This window comes from Lampetra planeri, chromosome 1, assembly GCF_965212315.1.
Source record: "Lampetra planeri chromosome 1, kcLamPlan1.2.h2, whole genome shotgun sequence".
NCBI lineage: Eukaryota > Metazoa > Chordata > Hyperoartia > Petromyzontiformes > Petromyzontidae > Lampetra > Lampetra planeri.
This window is the reverse complement of record NC_136107.1, coordinates 26,298,081-26,318,161: the sequence shown is the minus strand read 5'-3', so window position 1 is coordinate 26,318,161 and position 20,081 is coordinate 26,298,081. Positions and strand designations below refer to the sequence as shown.

The window sequence follows — 20,081 nt, the reverse complement described above, 5'->3', positions numbered from 1 at the left end:
ATCTGTTCATTGTGGGACTTTAAGAAGCATTGTCTGTAAGTTCGTATATGTTCTTATAAGACTGGGAATGCTGTATAATGTTGGGATTGCCGTTATAATGCTGTAAATGCCTTTATAATGCTGTTAAATTGTTACGATAAATATGAGGCCTAGTTAACAACGAAGCCTGCCACTTGCATTATTGTGAATGTTACTTGTAATTTAATAAGTCGAGTCAGACTTGTGCCCATGTAACTTTAATGCGATCTTGAGAGCAAGGATGAAGAAGTATCTCATCCACAGTTCAATGTTATGTGCAGCGCTGTGCATTTAGGCTGCAGTATGGTGATTACACAAAGTGACCTTATTCAACACAGTAGCTTATTCTCTTGTATAGCTATTCAGTGCTAATGGAGGTGCCTGGTCCATCCAGGACCTATTGTTGAGTTTCATTTTATCTAAGACAATGTTATAATGCTGCAGTGTTCATTGTATTGATATTCCAAGTATTAACAGATGCTGTATTTTGTGCTGTGTTTTCCATCAGTTTTACCTCGTTCAATTAATTAAATACGTCGGAGTCGGATGTTCACCCTGGCTCTGAAAGTTTATTGAATGCGAGATTAACTACTCAGATAGTGGTGCAACACAGCACACAGTGAGGCCGAGACAAGAGTCAATTGGGATTAAAGGCCCCTTTCGTGAGAAGGAAAACTAACAAAAATACGGTCCAAATGTCATGACCGGAAAATAATTCCATGGAATGTTAAAACTTACGGTGTTAAATGACAAAATCCACACGAAAATATATTGCGCCAAATATAAAACATGACTGCTCTGCTTACAATCACACACCGAACACGGCAGCAGCTACATATATGGGCAGTTTCTATCGGCAGGCATAACTACGGCAAATACATAGTTTTTTTTTATTAAAAGAAACGCCCAGTTATTACATTTTAAGAACTCGAGGAATACATTTAGACCTGCTACATTGCGTGGGCGGAAGTGTGACTGTTGGTGTCTCGTAAAAGTGGGTCGATGCCATCTAGAATCAGGCCAATATATTTTAAGGCATTAGTGACGCCAGTATATTTTCAGGCATTAATGATGCCAGTATAATTTAAGGCGTTCGTAATGCTGGTAGATTTTTTTTGGTGTTAGTGACACCAGTATTTGTTTAAGGTGTGAGTGACGCAAAAAAAAAAATCGCTCATTGGAGAGAAGACCAGAGAGGAAGTGACCAAATAAATCGTCAACAACACTGGCCCCCAATCGAAAAAAATTAATAAGCGACGTTTCGGGCAATGACCCTGTATTTAATCTTTTAGGTCAGTGTTGTTGACAAAGTGATGAGTGTTTTTTGCGTGTTTTCGTTAACTGCACTTGTGCCGCCACTGCCAACGCAGCAGCATTACCACAAACTTTATTTAATTTTGTAAGAGCAAGTGAGCTTTCCTGGGGAACAAAGAGGCAGTTAATTGAAACTATAAATATTTTTTTATTTTACCAGGTAAGACCCACTGAGCAATGTAGTTCTGTTTCAGAAGCGACCTGGCCACCAATGATAGCTCAACGAAGTGGCTTATCATGTAGCAATGTATAGCAGCCAAATACTCTAAACGGGTGTTTATTCTAAACGTGGAAGGAAAAACTGGATGACCCGGAGAAAAATCCACCTGACCACAGAGAGCATATGCAAACTCCAAATAGAGAGCAGGAGCAAGGGTCAGGATCGAACTCACGACCTCCTGTATACCAGGTGAGGTATTTAACATCTCGCCACCATGGATTGATTGGCAATGAGCTGGGTTTTTTTAATTGAGAGCTCTGGACGTGCCCAGCGATTAATCAAAACATTGAACCGTATCTGATCGGGCACCTTGAGAAGCGTACCACACAAATCCATCATTGAGATTCCATGGGGTTAAGGCGCAGATAAATTGTCCTTTGAGGTCCACTCAAGTCCTATGAATTTTGTTTGTAAACAATAAGCGGCGCGTAACCCAAAAGTGGTGGTGGTGGGCGGGGGGGGTGCGATAATTTTCAACCATGGACACGTAGTACGGCCGGGTATCCCCGTCGTCTGGGTCTCTTTCTCTCCGACTCTCTCTGGGGGTGGGTGCATGCATGGATCGCGTGGAGTGGGTCGAGAGCTGCTCACCCGACTGCGGTCGTATTCCTTGCGGGACGCGGCGAACAGCTGAGCGTTGGCGATGCCGATCCCGCAGAAGGGCAGGTACATCTGCAGCACCTGCGTGGACAAATCATGCGCCGTGATTTTGGTGAGCGGCCTGTTCAGCACACTGAATGGGACAAAACAAAACAAAACTCACTTGGTCCTTTTGGGGTCATCTGGTCCAACACCATGTGAGACTAGGCTCTAAGGAAAGCTGTATCGGGTGTGGACCAATCAATTTCAAGGACAGTGCATACATCATCAGTTATGTTTTTTGTTTGCATTCCGACTGCAGGTATTGTGGTCAATGCAAACATGACTCCTTGTAAAAAAGGTCAGTTTTGTTGCCAGATAAAAGGGCAAACAACCAATTATCAAAAACTCACTTGCTCTACTGTATTGATAAGGCAAAGATTCCCCCGTATAGCCATAACAGACCTTTTTATCGGCGGCCAAGTGCTGTTGGAAAGTGGCAGCCATGAAGGCCGGAACAGCACACGAGAAGGGGTGGGTGGCCAGCTACCACGCCCGGCTGCCCTTGTCCAGGACCGGTTCAGATCATCGTCACCGACGTTGGTGGCTGCGAGCGGGAATCGAACTCTGGTCGCCGGGTTCGTTGCGCTGGGAGATAACAACTGCGCCACTGCTTGCTGTATAATCATGATCATCAGCAGCTGGGACGATCTTTCCATTGCTCGATAAGTAACAGCATCCCTAAGCCGTGAAACCATCTCATGCACTCTTGCGATTAAACAATCCATCGGGCTCCTGCGCACGACATAATCTCATCAGCTGCCATATCAGCGTTAGGTGATGTTGACATTACACGATAATAGGGATTATTTTAGTACACACAACCGACAGGATGCACAAGTGCAATGTGCTTGAAAGTTGATATTTACATTCGAAGAGTCGTACTCAGATTGTAAACGTTGTGGCTATGCTCTCCGACACACCGGTGTTGCTGTACTAGTGACGAATTGGCATGTTCTGTTTACGTGACAAATCTTATTAATTGGCTGTGTCGGGTGGTGGCGGAGGATAGTGGTCGCGAAATCCTACTACGTGTTAAAACAACAAGACAACCCGACACACAGTCGGGCAACAGCCCTTCCGTCACAGCACAAAGAGAGGCCAGAGATGCAGGCGACCAGGGATGTCGAAAATAGGCGACGTGTCGGACAATGCCCCTCTGCCTCTGGAAATCTCGACCTCTCTGGCCTCTCCACGTGCACTGAAGAAGGGTGACTACCCGAAACATCGCCTATATTAATTTTATTTTATTTCTAGTGCAGTGCTAATGACGGGTGTGCCACAATGATTTGTGTTTGTTGTTGGCTGTGCGTATGCACCACTGCCAATGCAGCAGCGGCGGCGGTAGCATCGCCCGAAGACTGCGTGTGGTTAGATTCAGCGTTAGCTGATACTCAAGTCGGGTGTCGCATTGCGCTGCTTTACTGAAGGCTAACTGTTCTGCCTCACGGCAGGGGTTTTGCCTCACGGCAGATGGGGGGGGTTATGTACACATGAATTTCCTGTTTTTGATGATAATTTTGGTCACGTGACCAGAAAGTTGCGATTTGAGATTCCCGCTCAACCACGCGGGCGTCGGCCATTACACACATAATTCAAGATGGCGGCACACATCGCGTCCCAGTGAAGCCAGCTGCAATTATCCATTGTGGGACTTTAAGAAGCATTATCTGTAAGTTCGTTTTTATTCTTATAATATTGGCAATGCTGTTATAATGTTAGAATGACCGTTATAATGATGTAAATGCCTTTATAATGCTGTTAAATTGTTATGATAAATACGAGGCCTAGTTAACAACGAAGCCTGCTACTTATTGTGAATGTTACTTGTAATTTAATAAGTCGAGTCAAACTTGTACCCAAGCAACTATATTGCGATCCTGAGAGTAAGGACGACGAAATATCTCATCCACAATTTAGTGTTATGTGTAATACTGTACATTTGGGGTGCAGTGTGATGAATACACGATGTGCCTTTATGTAACACAGCAGCTTATGCTCTTGTATAGTTATTCAGTGGTAATGTAGGGGCCTGGTCCATCCAGAATCTATTGTTTAGAAACAAGTTATCTAAGACAATGTTATGATGCTGTGGTGTTCATTCATTGTTTTGGTGTTTCCGGGTATTAACAAATGCTGTATCTGTGCTGATTTCTTACCAGTTTTACCTCGTTAAATTCAATAAATGACGTTTGGAGTCGGACGTTCATCCTGGCTCTGAGGGTTTATTGGACACGAGGTTAACTACTCAGCTAGCGGTGCAACACAGCGCACAGCGAGGCAGAGACACTGACGACGGCACGCAACATTTGTTCAATGAGGACGATCAATGAAGGGGAACCAGTTCAGCTGTGTTCGCATTGATTCATGCCTAAGCATTGTCTCTGCACGCGTTTCTTGGTCGGCGCCAATCGCTGCAACCCCCCCATACCCCACGGCGTTTTGACCAAATCGCCTGGAATGCGCCCGATTCTCGCCAGACCTCGGAAGATTTTGAAGGCTAGAGCTTGGACAGCGAGCACACAACAATGGGCCACCCAAAATGCAAAAAACACAGGCGTTATAGGCTGTTGCGAGGCTACGCTGTGGTCAGCAGTGCTGCAAGACTCCATTGTTATGCGCTCCCCGTTGTATTCTTCCCGACATTACCAACTCACACTGACCGGCGTGGTGAAGTATGTTGTTCAAATTACCTCCACCACGCAAACATCGCGGGTAGGCCCTCGTCCCGCAGTGTATATATATGTGCATGACATTCTGTGTGATGTGGTCATCTGTTACAACGACGAATTCTTTGGTGGTGCTACTGCTGGCAATAATGCACAAGTACAGACAACAAAAACAAATTCGTAGCATACGTGCTATGAAGAAAGGACCATCGCTAACAACGTCGCCTGTTCTATATATATACTTTTTGTATAAACTATGAATGTTTTTATTTATTTTTTTACCAGCTAAAGCCTACTGAGCTGGATAGCTCTTTACTCAGAATTGGCCTGGCCACAAATGATAGCTCATCAAAGTGGCTTATTACGTGGAACTTTAGAGCAGTAACCATTTACTCTGAACGCACGATGGCCATTCTAAATGTGGAGGGGAAAAATCGGAGGACCCCGAGAAAAATCCATACGACTACGGGGAGAGTGAGCATGCATACTCCAAATATACAACAGGCGTCAGGGTCGGGATCGAACCTACGACCTCCTGCATACCAGGCGAAGTATTCAACATCTCGCCACCGTGCCGCCCCTTTTTTCTTCTAAGACCCCAGTCTCGTTGTTGACGGGTGCGTTTCGTTGTTGTTGCAGACCACAGATAGACAGCGAGCTTTATTTGGTACAGCAGGCGATTGCGCATCGAGAGCAAACACCTCTTTGTCAATGGGCGGGGGGTGAGATCTGGACCAAAATAAACACCGAGGAACATGCACAACGGGCGGCGATTGCTGCCTCTCCCATCGCCCTAGCCGAGGATATCACCGCAAGCATCACCCCTGCGCCAACAGTGTCGCCGGGGCTCCAAGCGGCTAACTGGCACGATCCTCGTGACTGATGTCCGTGCTGGAGAAATACAATCCCTCCCGTCCCCCCGTCCCCCCCAAAAAAAATCTCAAAACCAGAGGGGAAAACGTGGACTTTATTGCATCCATTGCTCACCGCCGTGCACACTAAGCGAGCTGGTAATTGGAGGAGTCCCCCGCTAGATTTGAAGCTTTCGTGACTGCAAGGAATCATATTCTTAGGTTTTTTCGGTAAAGTCACGTAGGTAAAACATCAAAATTAATGAAAATAAAATAAAATAAAAACAAAAATCACGACGTTTCGGAGGCAACACAAGTCTTCGTCATCAGGTGGGACCGTCACAGCCGAATTAGCTGCATCAAGTGAGGCAATGATTCAAGAAGCAATCCCTTATAAGCAAGTTGAAGGGGGGAGGAGAGGGGGGGGCTCATCAGAATGTGGTAGCCAATGAATGAAACGTATCGGGAGGGAGGGGGGCGGGGCTCAAAGACAGCACGGAGTGCTAAGTACAACGCATCGGGAGGGGGAGGGGGGGGGCGGGGCCAAAACAATGGACGACGGCTTGGACGCGGTTGCTGCTGCACACGCCAACACAATGGACAGAGAGGGGGGAGGGGAGGTCTGATACACATGATAGACAAAAGAACGAAAATGCCCATGTTTATACCAATGCTGGCTGAACAATGAAGAGAGCACTGCCAAAAAATAACTGGGGATGTTAACACTCGGTAAAGTAAAGTAAAAGTAAAATAGTGCCTGTCAGATAAGATGGTCCAAAAAAGTGTAATTAAGTCTTTTTTGCGTGGTTGATAACATCTTTCCAATGATTACTAAGTTTGTACCCATCATCACGGTTGAAATTATGTCTGTGTTTGTATATTTGTATGGCTTCGTGTACAAACCTTTGATGGTAGCCGGGAGGTTTGCAGAGAACCTTGGTCTCGGAAAAGACAATTTCATGAGAGCCCACCGAGTTGTAGCAATGATCGGCAACGGCAGAAGAATCAGTTCTGCCGTGTTTCAGATCTGACTTGTGCTCGCGGACACGATCAGAAACATGACGTTTCGTTTCTCCAATGTAGCAATCACCACAAATGCAACTCAATTTGTAGACTCCAGGATACTGTAAGTCAGGAACGGCATCCTTCACAGATGGAATCAGATCACGGAGTTTATGCACTGTACTGAATCGGACTTGGATCTTATGTTTGTTTAGAATTTTGGAGATCTTTTTGGTCACGCCTGCTATGTATGGTAACGTGATGGTTTTGGTCGGAGTTTCAAGTGGCTGTTTCTGTGTGGTGGGAGAGACAGCTTGGTGGATAGTACGGTCAGAGTATCCGTTCATCCTGAGGGCCCGATGTACATGTCTTAATTCACCGGTCAGGTGGTGTTTGTCAGAAATGCCATTGGCTCTGTGGTATAGCGTTTTGATGAGAGCATTCTTTTGAGATGGGTGGTGGTGGGAATCCGGTTTCAAGTAGGAATCTGTGTGGGTGGCTTTCCTGTAGACAGAATGTCCCAAACAGAATATCCAAGAATGGTAGTTTACCGTCTTTCTCCACTTCCATGGTGAATCTGATGGATGGGTGTCTAGAATTGATGTGGTCCAAGAAGTGGTTCAATGCTGGGAGGCCATGTGGCCAGATGACGAAAGTGTCATCCACATACCTCTTCCACAGGGAAGGACGCAGGGTAGATGTCTGGATGGCGTCTGATTCAAACTTTTCCATGAACATGTTGGCTATAACTGGTGACAAAGGGGAGCCCATAGGGGTACCCTCATTCTATTTGTAGAAGGTGCCATTCCAGGTAAAATAGGTGTTGGTGAGGCAATGCCTAACCAGCGCAGGTGCATCAGAATTCAATCCATGTTGGACTAAGTCCTCAATTATTGTTAGGGTGTCCGGTACTGGGACTTTGGTAAACAAAGATACTACATCAAAGCTGACGAGTTCAGAGCGTTCGCTCTGAACTCGCGGACCTAAAAAAGAGAGATGATATAGTCATCCTCTCGGCAGACAAGGGCAATGCCACGGTCATCATGGATAAAGATTCATACAACAACAAAATCCTGGACCTTCTTAATGATGGGAGTTACTCCAAAATTAAAAACGATCCCACTAAAAGCCTAACGACGAAAACCAACAGTATCATCACGAGTTCGACTTCCCTAATCGAACCAAGCAAACGTCCTTCTCTAAAACCATCGGCGGCAAGACCTCCCAGACTCTATGGTCTTCCCAAAATCCATAAGGAAGGCACCCCGCTACGACCCATTGTGTCGACGATAAACTCTCCTACGTACAAACTAGCCCGTTTTCTATCAGATACTCTGCTCCCTTTCACAGGCAAGACCTCTTCGGCAGTACTCAACTCAACCCAATTAGTCTCTATGGTTAAGGACATGGTACTATCTCCTGATGACATCCTCGTCAGCTTTGATGTAGTATCTTTGTTTACCAAAGTCCCAGTACCGGACACCCTAACAATAATTGAGGACTTAGTCCAACATGGATTGAATTCTGATGCACCTGCGCTGGTTAGGCATTGCCTCACCAACACCTATTTTACCTGGAATGGCACCTTCTACAAACAGAATGAGGGTACCCCTATTGGCTCCCCTTTGTCACCAGTTATAGCCAACATGTTCATGGAAAAGTTTGAATCAGACGCCATCCAGACATCTACCCTGCGTCCTTCCCTATGGAAGAGGTATGTGGATGACACTTTCGTCATCTGGCCACATGGCCTCCCAGCATTGAACCACTTCTTGGACCACATACATTCTAGACACCCATCCATCAGATTCACCATGGAAGTGGAGAAAGACGGTAAACTACCATTCTTGGATATTCTGTTTGAGAGGAGGCCTGACGGATCCTTGGGACATTCTGTCTACAGGAAAGCCACCCACACAGATTCCTATTTGAAACCGGATTCCCACCACCACCCATCTCAAAAGGATTCTCTCATCAAAACGCTATACCACAGAGCCCATGGCATTTCTGACAAACACCACCTGACCGGTGAATTAAGACATGTACATCTGGCCCTCAGGATGAACGGATACTCTGACCGTACTATCCGCCAAGCTGTCTCTCCCACCACACAGAAACAGCCACTTGAAACTCCGACCAAAACCATCACGTTACCATACATAGCAGGCGTGACCAAAAAGATCTCCAAAATTCTAAACAAACATAAGATCCAAGTCCGATTCAGTACAGTGCATAAAATCCGTGATCTGATTCCATCTGTGAAGGATGTCGTTCCTGACTTACAGTATCCTGGAGTCTACAAATTGAGTTGCATTTGTGGTGATTGCTACATTGGAGAAACGAAACGTCATGTTTCTGATCGTGTCCGCGAGCACAAGTCAGATCTGAAACACGGCAGAAGTGATTCTTCTGCCGTTGCCGATCATTGCTACAACTCGGTGGGCTCTCATGAAATTGTCTTTTCCGAGACCAGGGTTCTCTGCAAACCTCCTGGCTACCATCAAAGGTTTGTACACGAAGCCATACAAATATTCAAACACAGACATAATTTCAACCGTGATGATGGGTACAAACTTAGTAATCATTGGAAAGATGTTATCAACCACGCAAAAAAGACTTAATTACACTTTTTTGGACCATCTTATCTGACAGGCACTATTTTACTTTTACTTTACTTTACCGAGTGTTAACATCCCCAGTTATTTTTTGGCAGTGCTCTCTTCATTGTTCAGCCAGCATTGGTATAAACATGGGCATTTTCGTTCTTTTGTCTATCATGTGTATCAGACCTCCCCTCCCCCCTCTCTGTCCATTGTGTTGGCGTGTGCAGCAGCAACCGCGTTCAAGCCGTCGTCCATTGTTTTGGCCCCGCCCCCCTCCCCCTCCCGATGCGTTGTACTTAGCACTCCGTGCTGTCTATGAGCCCCGCCCCCCTCCCTCCCGATACGTTCCATTCATTGGCTACCACATTCTGATGAGCCCCCCCCCTCTCCTCCCCCCTTCAACTTGATTATAAGGGATTACTTCTTGAATCATTGCCTCACTTGATGCAGCTAATTCGGCTGTGACGGTCCCACCTGATGACGGAGACTTGTGTTGCCTCCGAAACGTCGTGATTTTTTTTTATTTTTTTTTCATTAATTTTGATGTTTTACCTACGTGACTTTACCGAAAAAACCTAAGAATATGAGTCCCCCGCTCTGATCGGTGCTGAATGGCCCAAATAAAAACAGCTGCCACAGCCGCCTCATCCGCGAGGGAGCCTCCGGTGCATGGCCGGAGACGAATCAAAGGGGTCAGGTCGCCAGAGCCATGGATTTCTGTCGATGCCCAGGGAAATTAAACCGGGGCGTGCGAGCGGTGCGCTGCACGCGTCTGGGGGGCGGGGGATGTGCGCGACTGGAACGATTGCGCGGTGCTGAGATCGGAGGGGGGGGGGGCTAGGGCACGGGGAGGGAGGGCTAGGGCACGGGGAGGGTTGGGCTAGGGCACGGGGAGGGAGGGCTAGGGCACGGGGAGGGGGGGCTAGGGCACGGGGAGGGGGGGCTAGGGCACGGAGAGGGAGGGGGCTAGGGCAGGGGGAGGGGGGGGCTAGGGCACGGGGAGGGGGGGGCTAGGGCACGGAGAGGGGGGGCTAGGGCACGGGGAGGGTTGGGCTAGGGCACGGGGAGGGGGGGCTAGGGCACGGAGAGGGAGGGGGCTAGGGCACGGGGAGGGGGGGGGGCTAGGGCACGGGGAGGGGGGGCTAGGGCACAAAGAGGGAGGGGGCTAGTGCACGGGGAGGGGGGGGGGCTAGGGCACGGAGAGGGGGGGCTAGGGCACGGGGAGGGTTGGGCTAGGGCACGGGGAGGGGGGGGCTAGGGCACGGAGAGGGAGGGGGCTAGGGCACGGGGAGGGGGGGGGGCTACGGCACGGGGAGGGGGGGGGGGCTAGGGCACGGGGAGGGGGGGGGGCTAGGGCACGGGGAGGGGGGGGGGGCTACGGCACGGGGAGGGGGGGGGGGCTAGGGCACGGGGAGGGGGGGGGGCTAGGGCACGGAGAGGGAGGGGGCTAGGGCACGGGGAGGGGGGGGCTAGGGCACGGGGAGGGGGGGGCTAGGGCACGGGGAGGGGGGGCTAGGGCACGGGGAGGGGGGCTAGGGCACGGGGAGGGGGGGGGGCTAGGGCACGGAGAGGGGGGGCTAGGGCACGGGGAGGGGGGGGGCTAGGGCACGGGGAGGGGGGGCTAGGGCACGGGGAGGGGGGGCTAGGGCACGGAGAGGGGGGGCTAGGGCACGGGGAGGGGGGGGCTAGGGCACGAAGAGGGGGGGCTAGGGCACGAGGAGGGGGGGCTAGGGTACGGAGAGGGGGGGCTAGGGCACGGGGAGGCGGGGGCTAGGGCACGGAGAGGGGGGGCTTGGGCACGGGTAGGGGGGGGCTAGGGCACGGGGAGGGGCTAGGGCACGGGGAGGGGGGGCTATGGCACGGGGAGGGGGGGGCTAGGGCACGGGGAGGGGGGGGGGGCTAGGGCACGGGGAGGGGGGGCTAGGGCACGGGGAGGGGGGGCTAGGGCACGGAGAGGGAGGGGGCTAGGGCACGGGGAGGGGGGGGGCTAGGGCACGGGGAGGGGGGGGCTAGGGCACGGGGAGGGGGGGGCTAGGGCACGGGGAGGGGGGGCTAGGGCACGGGGAGGGGGGGCTAGGGCACGGGGAAGGGGGGGGCTAGGGCACGGGGAAGGGGGGGGCTAGGGCACGGGGAGGGGGGGGGGCTAGGGCACGGGGAGGGGGGGCTAGGGCACGGGGAGGGGGGGCTCCTGCCCTCCCCCTCCCAGGGGCGGCAACGGTGCCGAGCGTGGCGGCTCGGATTTATATTCAGCTGCAATTGCGTGCATTCGAAAGCGTCGATTATAAAATATTCCAAAGTCCAGTTTTACTGTTGGGGAGTCCTCACCCAAAGATTCAATTCGTTTTCCACGTTACCTGGATTTTAATTAAACACGATTATTTATTATATATTTAAAAAACAAACTTCTGAACTCTTTACTTAGAATAACAGAAAAAGCGTCTGAACAAAAACAGGGGTAAAGAATACAACACGTGCATGGGGTCTATTCCCATACCATAGAACAGTCTTAAATACCTGAGCCAGAATGGCAATGACCTGACCAACCACCTCCCCCTTTCCCCAAAGAACCCCCCCCCCCCCCTGCCTGCTATAATGAGTCCAGTATGCCTGATACCGTCGATGCAAATGGTAATGCCGTCCAAAACGTCAGGATGTTCCAATGCATGATGTGAGGGAGGATGTAGAATCTATATCTCCATATATATAAAATGGAAATTTGTGAATATGTATGTCTGTTCAAAATGTTTAGCGTACTTCCCGACATGCAACAAACTTGAAATTTGGCATGTGGTTAGCTTCCAGACTACACAATGCAAAAAGTATTACATTTTACTTGAATATTTGGGGGGGGGGGGAGGGATGACCATGAAATGTGTGGCGTCAACCCACATCCAGGACTGGCGAGAATAGATATATGGTAATCGTTTGTAGTATCGATTAAACGGGAATAGGCCGATTCTAAAGAAATCTACAACCTTCGATTTATTTTGCGCGATTTAAAGAATAAAATCTTGGCGCGCGAGCTTAAGTTGTTTTTTCTCCACCGCGCGTTGGGTTTTATTTTAATTTTAATCAATTATGTAATGATCAAAGTATTCTTTAAATTTGTATATGTTATGTTTTTAAGTTTTGAGAAGTTTTAAAATATATTTCCCCCCGGGCAACGCCGGGTACTCCCCCCTAGTCATCAATAACAGAGGTCCTCGGTTCATTCCCGTCTGAGTAAAGACTCAATTCGACTCACGTCAGCACATTGACAATTCCTCAAGCGAAATGTGCGACTGACAGACTGACTAACCCACTGACAAATTGTGTTTTCGTATTGTGCAGACATGGGTAGACAGGAGCACGCAGACTATGCTATAGAAAGGCGAGCCCCAGCCATAGCAATGTGTAATTTCCACTCCTGTATTGGGGCTGCCAAGCAATTGGAGTGCACCAGCCACATTCAAAGAGGCCCGGCCGCCTTTGTCTCCCCAGGTGCTAATTTGCGACTGAGTCGACCTAGGGGAGGCGCAGAATCATTTAGTGTAACTAGCGTGGGGGCAGGGGGTGTGCCTTCCCCCCCCAAAGGGATGTTTTCAACAACAGTGTTGGGGCCCCCCACCTGACACGATTGCCGCAACCCCTTGAGCTGATCATGTACAAGTTTCTACGCCACTGCCTAGAAGCGGTTTAGATAATCCTCACTGGTGTTGGTGCCCGTGGGCGGGAATCGAAACTCAGGTGGGCCAGGTTCGTCGCACAGCACACATTGTCACATTGACGTTGGATTGGTTTGAAACTGAATCCCCCCCCCGGTCGAGTTCGTGCAATCTTTAGCCCGGATAGCGAGCTGCGTTACCGATTGCCAAATAGACACAGATTAGATGCGTTAAGCTCTCTCCGTTCAGCAAAATGCACAGCCCATTTGTCAATCTACTGCTGGACTAGGGCCTTTCTCCCCACGACGTGCGGATCATGGGGGTTACTTGACCATACATTACCACCACGTGTCGCTCAGTGTGGGTAGGTAGTGCGTTAGGAGCCCAGAAGTACAGTGCAACGATGGAAGTTATTTTTGCCCATCTGCTGCTCCCAACGCAGCTACTCCGGATGGAAGGTGTTGAGCGGTTATTTACATTTTCTCCGTTCTGGAATAAGCAACGCTATTTTAATTATATATATAAAACACACGATGAATCATTGAACAATTGCCCATTAAGAGCGTTTTAGTAAGGCGCCATTAAGGCGGCGATTGAAAACCGGCACGTGCGTTCGATTTTGAATTGCCACCAGGGCTGGGAGCGAGAGTGCCTGAGCACCACGCGACTGGGGAGCGTTTAGAGACCGAGGCATTGCCTATCGATCGTCTACTTACACTGCTCAACACCTAGTCGTAGTAGTAGTAAACTTTCGCAGCAAACAACTTACTTATAAGTTAAATTAGCAATGTATTCTTTGGTTCTTTCGATGAAGTCACGTAGAAAGAAAATAAATTAAATAATAGAGTACGACGTTTCGATTGCAACACAAGCAACCGTCATCAGGTAGAATTAAATTTGAGAGAGAGACAACAAAACCTGACATATACATACACAGATACTAAGCTATTGTGAAAGCCCGGTGGGCCGTTTGTCCTTTTCTCCAATAAAATTATAAAAGGCTTGGAGAAGTCCAAAAAGTTATAGAAAGGGGGGGGTAAATAGTTGATCTAAAAGGTTTCCGAAAATTGTCGACCACCTCCCCCCTAAAAAAAATGTGTTTACCCCCACGTAGGTATATATATATATACCTACACACCTGATATACATCAGAGTAAGTAGTATCTATTGATGCTGTAGTTGTATCTACTGACTGTATAGTAGTAACTACTAACTCTATAGCAGTATCTACTGACTCTATAGTAGTATCTACTGACTCTATAGTAATATCTACTGACTCTATAGTAATATCTACTGACTGTAGCAGTATATACTGACTGTTTTAGTATCTACTAACTATAATAGTATCTACCAACTCAATAGCAGTATCTACTATCACTACAGCATCGCATACCGACTGTGTTGGTACCTGCTATCACTGCAGCTGTGCATACCGACTGTGGTGGAACCTGCTATCACTGCAGCAGTGCATACCGACTGTGGTGGAACCTGCTATCACTACAGCAGTGCATACCGACTGTGTTTACAGCAGAGCATACTGACTGTGCTGGTACTTCTATAATAACAGCAGTGCATACTCACTGTCGTGGTACCTGCTTTGATTACAGCAGTACATTTTGTGGTGGGACCTGCTATCACCACAGGAGTACATGCTGACTCTCTAGCAGTATATATCGACTTTATAGCACAAATTACTCACCTGACAAGAGTGGCGTGGTGAGGCTTAGTCCCGTGCAGAGCCCTCGGCCTCGCCTAGATTGGCCAGCCTGCCGAGGTGGCAACTTGGCAGGCTGGGGGCTGGGCCGCTACCCCCGCCCCCCACCATCCCCCCCCCCCCGCCTGCGCTACAATACTATCTAAGTGCTATAATATTAGTATCTACCAACCCTATAGTAGTAAGTGCACACATTGGGGTGGGGGGTGGAGAAGAGGACATGACACTTTGATGAATTTACCTCAGCGTTGTGTGTATTTTTTTTGCATTTTAAACGCGAATGAGAAATCCCCCCCCCCTCCACCGATGACGCGTGTGCGTTGCTTTGGCGGCGCGAGGAAATATTTAAATAATAAATAATATCACTAAATAGTTAATTTAACTACTTTAAATTTGACGGATGGAAAACGGAATAGTGCTGGCTCACCTCGAGGTTTACGGCGTGGTACCCGGCTACCTTTTTCAAACGTAAACTCCATGGTTTGCAAGCCAAATCCTTCACAAGTTGCGCCCACACAGAGACAGACGAACACAGACAAAAAATGCCTTTAATAGGTAAGACTAGCGGGAAGTACCCGGCGTTGCCCGGGTGAAAAAGACAGACACACACATCGACTTACACACACACAGACATCGACCCACACACATACAAACACATCGACTTACCCACTAATACACATATAGACTCACACACACAGATATCGACTTTAGACTTACACGAAAAAAACAAAGACAAAGCTCCCCCATATAGCCTTAACAGACTGTAGGGGCAAGTGCTGGTTGCGAGCACCTATGAAGGCCGGCACGGCACACAAGGTTGTGGGTGATCAGCACCACGCCCGGTTGTCTTTGTCTCCCCAGTGGCGATGGTTTTCACACACCACACCAGGTACTCATTTGAGGTTGAGTCGACTTCGGGGAGGCCCAGGACCGCTTCAGATGATCGTCACCGGTGTTGGCCGTGAGCGGGCATCGAACTCGGGTAGCTGGGTTCGTAGCGCAGCGTAGCGCTCACCGCCACACTACCGCTTCCCGCCCACCCACCATCTGTCCTTAGCTCACCACCCTCCCAACTCCTATTATGCCGCTCTCTCTCGCAGGCGCGCGTGTGGGGTGGGGAGTGTATTTCGTGGCAGGGGAATACTGTTCGAGGCTACAGCTTTGTTTTGAGCCTGTTTAACGTTAGCCGCATGACTGACGGCTCAAAACAAAAAAAGCCATTACGACCGGGCCACACACGTACATACAACAAAGATCCTCCGTATAATCTGAATAGACTGTTGGGGCAAGAGCTGTTAGCGAGTGGCACCTATGAAAGCCTGCACAGGAGTGGGTGGCCAGCACCACGCCCGGCCGCCTTTGTCCCCGAGTGGCGTTGTTTGCTACATATCGCACCAGGTCCTCATTTGAGGCTGATTAGACCTAGGGGAGGCCCAGGAGAGGTTCAGATATTCGTCACCGATTTTAACCGTGCTCCCCCAACATATACACATCACACAGACACACGCACACACGCGACCCCTCCCGACCCCTCTAACGCGGTTACAGTGGCACGACGGAACAAAAAATAAATACATTAAAGGGTCACGTCGGAAGAGCGAGCCATGCAGATTTGGGGGGGAGGGGGCAGGGTGAGAGGCAGCGAGGGCTGTGGGGGCGAGGGGGTGCTGGGGGGGGGGGCTGGGACGGGGCTGCCATCTACCGGCGCACGGGGATGGCCTGCGTCCTTCGCGCCGCGTCCGGCTTTTGAGGGACACACTCCACGTGCCGCTGATATCGATCAAGAGGAGACGCGCGGCGAGCGAGCGGCCGAGCACTCCAGCCAGCGGCAGCAGCAGCCGCCACAGGAAGCCAACTCGCTTGCTCCCCTTGCTCGTAAATGGGTTTCCCAGTGAACTGGTTCTGCGTGGTCGCGCGCGCGCGTGTATGCATGCCGCTGGCCACTCACCCACTCCCTCGTGTACCGTGTTGGCCTTCATAGGTGTGCGCCAACAGCACTTGTCCCCAATATTCCGCTAAGGCTATATGGGGGATCTTTGTTTGTCGGAGAAACGGTCGTGCAGTGGTGAGCGAACTGTGCTCCGAACGCATAACGGTGGCGAAGAATCGATGCGGTCCTGGGCTCTCCCCGAGGTCGACTCACCCTTAAACGAGTAAAACCTCGTGCAGTGAATAAATGTCGTGACATCGCGGTAGTCACTGTGTGATGCTGGCCCTAGAGAGGCACGGTGTGCGATGTAGGGACATCGCGGACACCACGTGGATGTGGGTGCAGTGCCGGCCCTAGAGGGGCTCGGTGAGCGCTCACCGGCTGTGCTGGATGGCACCACGCTCTGTGTGCAGTGCCGGCCCCTCCATGATAGGGTGCGGGAGTGCTGGCCATGGAAATGGGGTTACTAAGGGCCATGGCACTCTGGTCTACACAGCAGAGGCGTAGCTAGGATATTTAATCACATTTTCCTATTACATCGAATAAGGAATAACAATTAAAATTTTAATGAAACATTGTATTTGAAGAAGCAATAGAAATTATATTTCATGGCTCACTCAGTCACTGTCGTAGACTGGTTGACATAGTCTACAAATGATGACATTTTCTTGATTTCACTGTCGCAAACTGGTCAATCACGTAATCAAAATCAGTTTTTTCCAATGTTTCTCTTTCAACGCTAAGAAGAGCAAGATCGCTGAGACGATCTTGTCCCATTGAAGCCGCAAATACGACAAAATAAGTTTCAATTTGCTGAACGACCGCTCACAGCTTGCAATTGAAACTGCTATTGTTAATCAAATTTGCAGTGAAATTCGCAAATTCGGAAATATGTCGTCTCCATAAAACACAATAAAACCAAGAAGATCCAAAGGAGTTTCTGGTAGAACTTCATTCCGGTTACTGAGCAGCATTTTGCAATCTCCAATTTCTGTGAAAAGTTCGTGGCCATTGATGTCGGTGTCATAGAAATTTCCAAAATCTGTGCAATTTCGACGAATTGCATCGACATCGGTGTCGGATAGAAGAGTTTTGACGTCCAGCAGAAATCAAAATTGTGTGTTCAGGTCTTTTAGTCGTAAAAACCGTGTTGACATCTCCTGTTGAAGTCGATCAAATACGCCCTTCATAACGCGCACAATTTCTTCTTCTGCTGAAAGTCCTGCATCTATTGCCAGTTCTCCTGGCATCTTCCGACGTCGCCTAATTCTTCTGTCCACATCGATCCCCCAGGCTGTGCATCTTGTTTTGGCGTTTTCTACAGCAACTTGGCTCAAATCATCACGAAGCTTGACAAATACATGCTCCAAAGATTCAAGATCAGTTGCTGCTTCCTTGAAATTCATAGTAGGATCCTGTAAGCGCTTCTGAACACGATACATTTTTCCAAGAATGACATTCCAGAAATGTAATAAAACTATGAAGTTAAAATTTAATACGCATGCCTGTAACTGTTCTGCATCACTTCTGGTTTCAGGCGTCATAGTTACGTCCTCAGATAATTTGTCTAGCAGCCCTACTAGTTCATCCAGTCCCTCAGATTGCTTTAACAGCTTCTGATCGTGCACTCCAGCGTGTTTCAAACTCCCGCTTTACTGTGATGGGCACAGCTTTTTTTTAACTCTTCCCAACGAATTGTTGAACGAGAGAAAAACAAATATATACTTTCAACTATTCCAGAAAATGTGACAAGTGGATCCTGTTTAGCTGAGTGTACTCCTGCTAAGTTTAAGCTGTGGTTGTCACAGTTGACAAACAATGCTCTGTGATTTTTGTCACATATTCGTTGTTGAAGGCCGGATATATGCCCAGTCATCACAGCAGCATTGTCATAACATTGTGCCCGACAGTCGGCTAGAGGTATGTTGTCAGATTTCAGTCTCTCGACGATGACTCTTTCTAGGCTTGCTGCATCTTTTGCATATATCTCGATATAACCTAAAATTGATTCTTTGATACTTTTTTAGTTTGAAAATCCACATCCACAAATCTTATGACCTGAGAAAGCTGTTCCCGCTGACCTAGATCAGGAGTTGAGTCAAGTAAGATACCGTAGTACTTGTTTTTCCTGATATCACTCAACAATTGGTTCTTTACAGTCGACGCAAGTATGTGGATAAATTCATTCTGGATTTCCGGTGACAAATAAGAAACTGATCCCGGATTTTCTCCTGCGTGCTGTACGTGTTTTGCTAACAATGGGTCATACTGAGCAACGAGTTTGATCAGCGCGAGAAAGTTTCAAACAATTTTATCCTCATCCGCATTCAAATTTTCCTCATGGCCACGTAGTGCGAAATTTTGTGAAACCAGAAACTTAATACAGGTGAGTATTCTTTGCAATATATCTCGCCAACGTTGTTTTTCCAAATGAATTTGAGCTTGAACCACTGCATCAATTCCAGTGCCATCAATTATCCTTCGTTCGGAGGAGAAGTAAAAGCTGTGCGGTGGCTAGGATTGTTTTCACGAGAATTTAGTTTTTCTGGCTTTCTCCACTTGTTGAAACCGTTTGTTAGCTCAAACGAAGCTCGTGAGTTTGAACTCGATGATGTAAATAATAGACAACAAAAACAGTAAGCAGCTTTATTGATTGGTGAATATAATAGCCACGAACGATTGACTTGCTCTCCGTTCGCTAGTCGGCGTTTAAACCATGCTGATGTAATTTAACGTTCTCTGGATACTGATGATAGATTGTCTCTGTGCTTAAAAGGCAAGGATCCGAGAGTAATCATTTCATTGCGAAGAGGCTGTGATATTTTCGATAGCTTTGTCGTTTTATCAAATTCTAAGTAGCCAACATCGTGAAACCTTAGTACAGCAGGAACAGCATCATACATGAGTATTTTCAGCTCTTCTATCAGAAGATTCTTCTATCTCATCTTCCCCGTTACTGTCAACAAGTTCATCATCATGTTGAACCTGTTCAATGACGACGCCCTGGTCTTCAGTGTTTTCGGAGTCTTCCTCAGCATAGACAGTAACATCTGTCTGAACCATATTTTTCTCCGAGTCCGCAATGTCTTCAACCTTCTCGTTTACATGCTCTGAAATAGGTGGTTGATAGCCGCCATCTTCTGATTCTGAAGAGTTGGAGTTTGCAGCTTCAGCTTCTTTCTTCTTGGCTATCTTTAAAAAGCTAGCCAGTAATGTACTTGACATTTTTGATGCCATTTCAGCTTCTTTTTTTATTTTACGACATTGAGCGCCACTTCGTTTTCTTCCTGACATGGCTGACAAAAATTATAAATATATTATTATATCACGGAGTACACTGAAGTGAAAAAAATATGTGTAGGCCTAGACCAGGGGTCTGCAACCTTTAAGACATAAAGAGCCACTTGGACCCGTTTCCGAAGGAAAAAATAAACTGGGAGCCGCAAAACCATTGCAACTATTAAAACAAATATAACA

At 48.3% G+C, this 20,081-nt stretch overlaps 1 protein-coding gene across 1 annotated transcript in view; it reads right to left on the bottom strand.

The window, feature by feature from the left end:
• Positions 1-20,081, bottom strand: part of PDE11A (phosphodiesterase 11A) — a 94,794-nt gene that overhangs the window by 48,934 nt on the left and 25,779 nt on the right. The window contains exon 3 of the mRNA XM_078597654.1: positions 2,144-2,233. Within this exon, the coding sequence (XP_078453780.1) occupies positions 2,144-2,233 (90 nt within the window). The remainder of the gene's footprint in view (positions 1-2,143; positions 2,234-20,081) is intronic.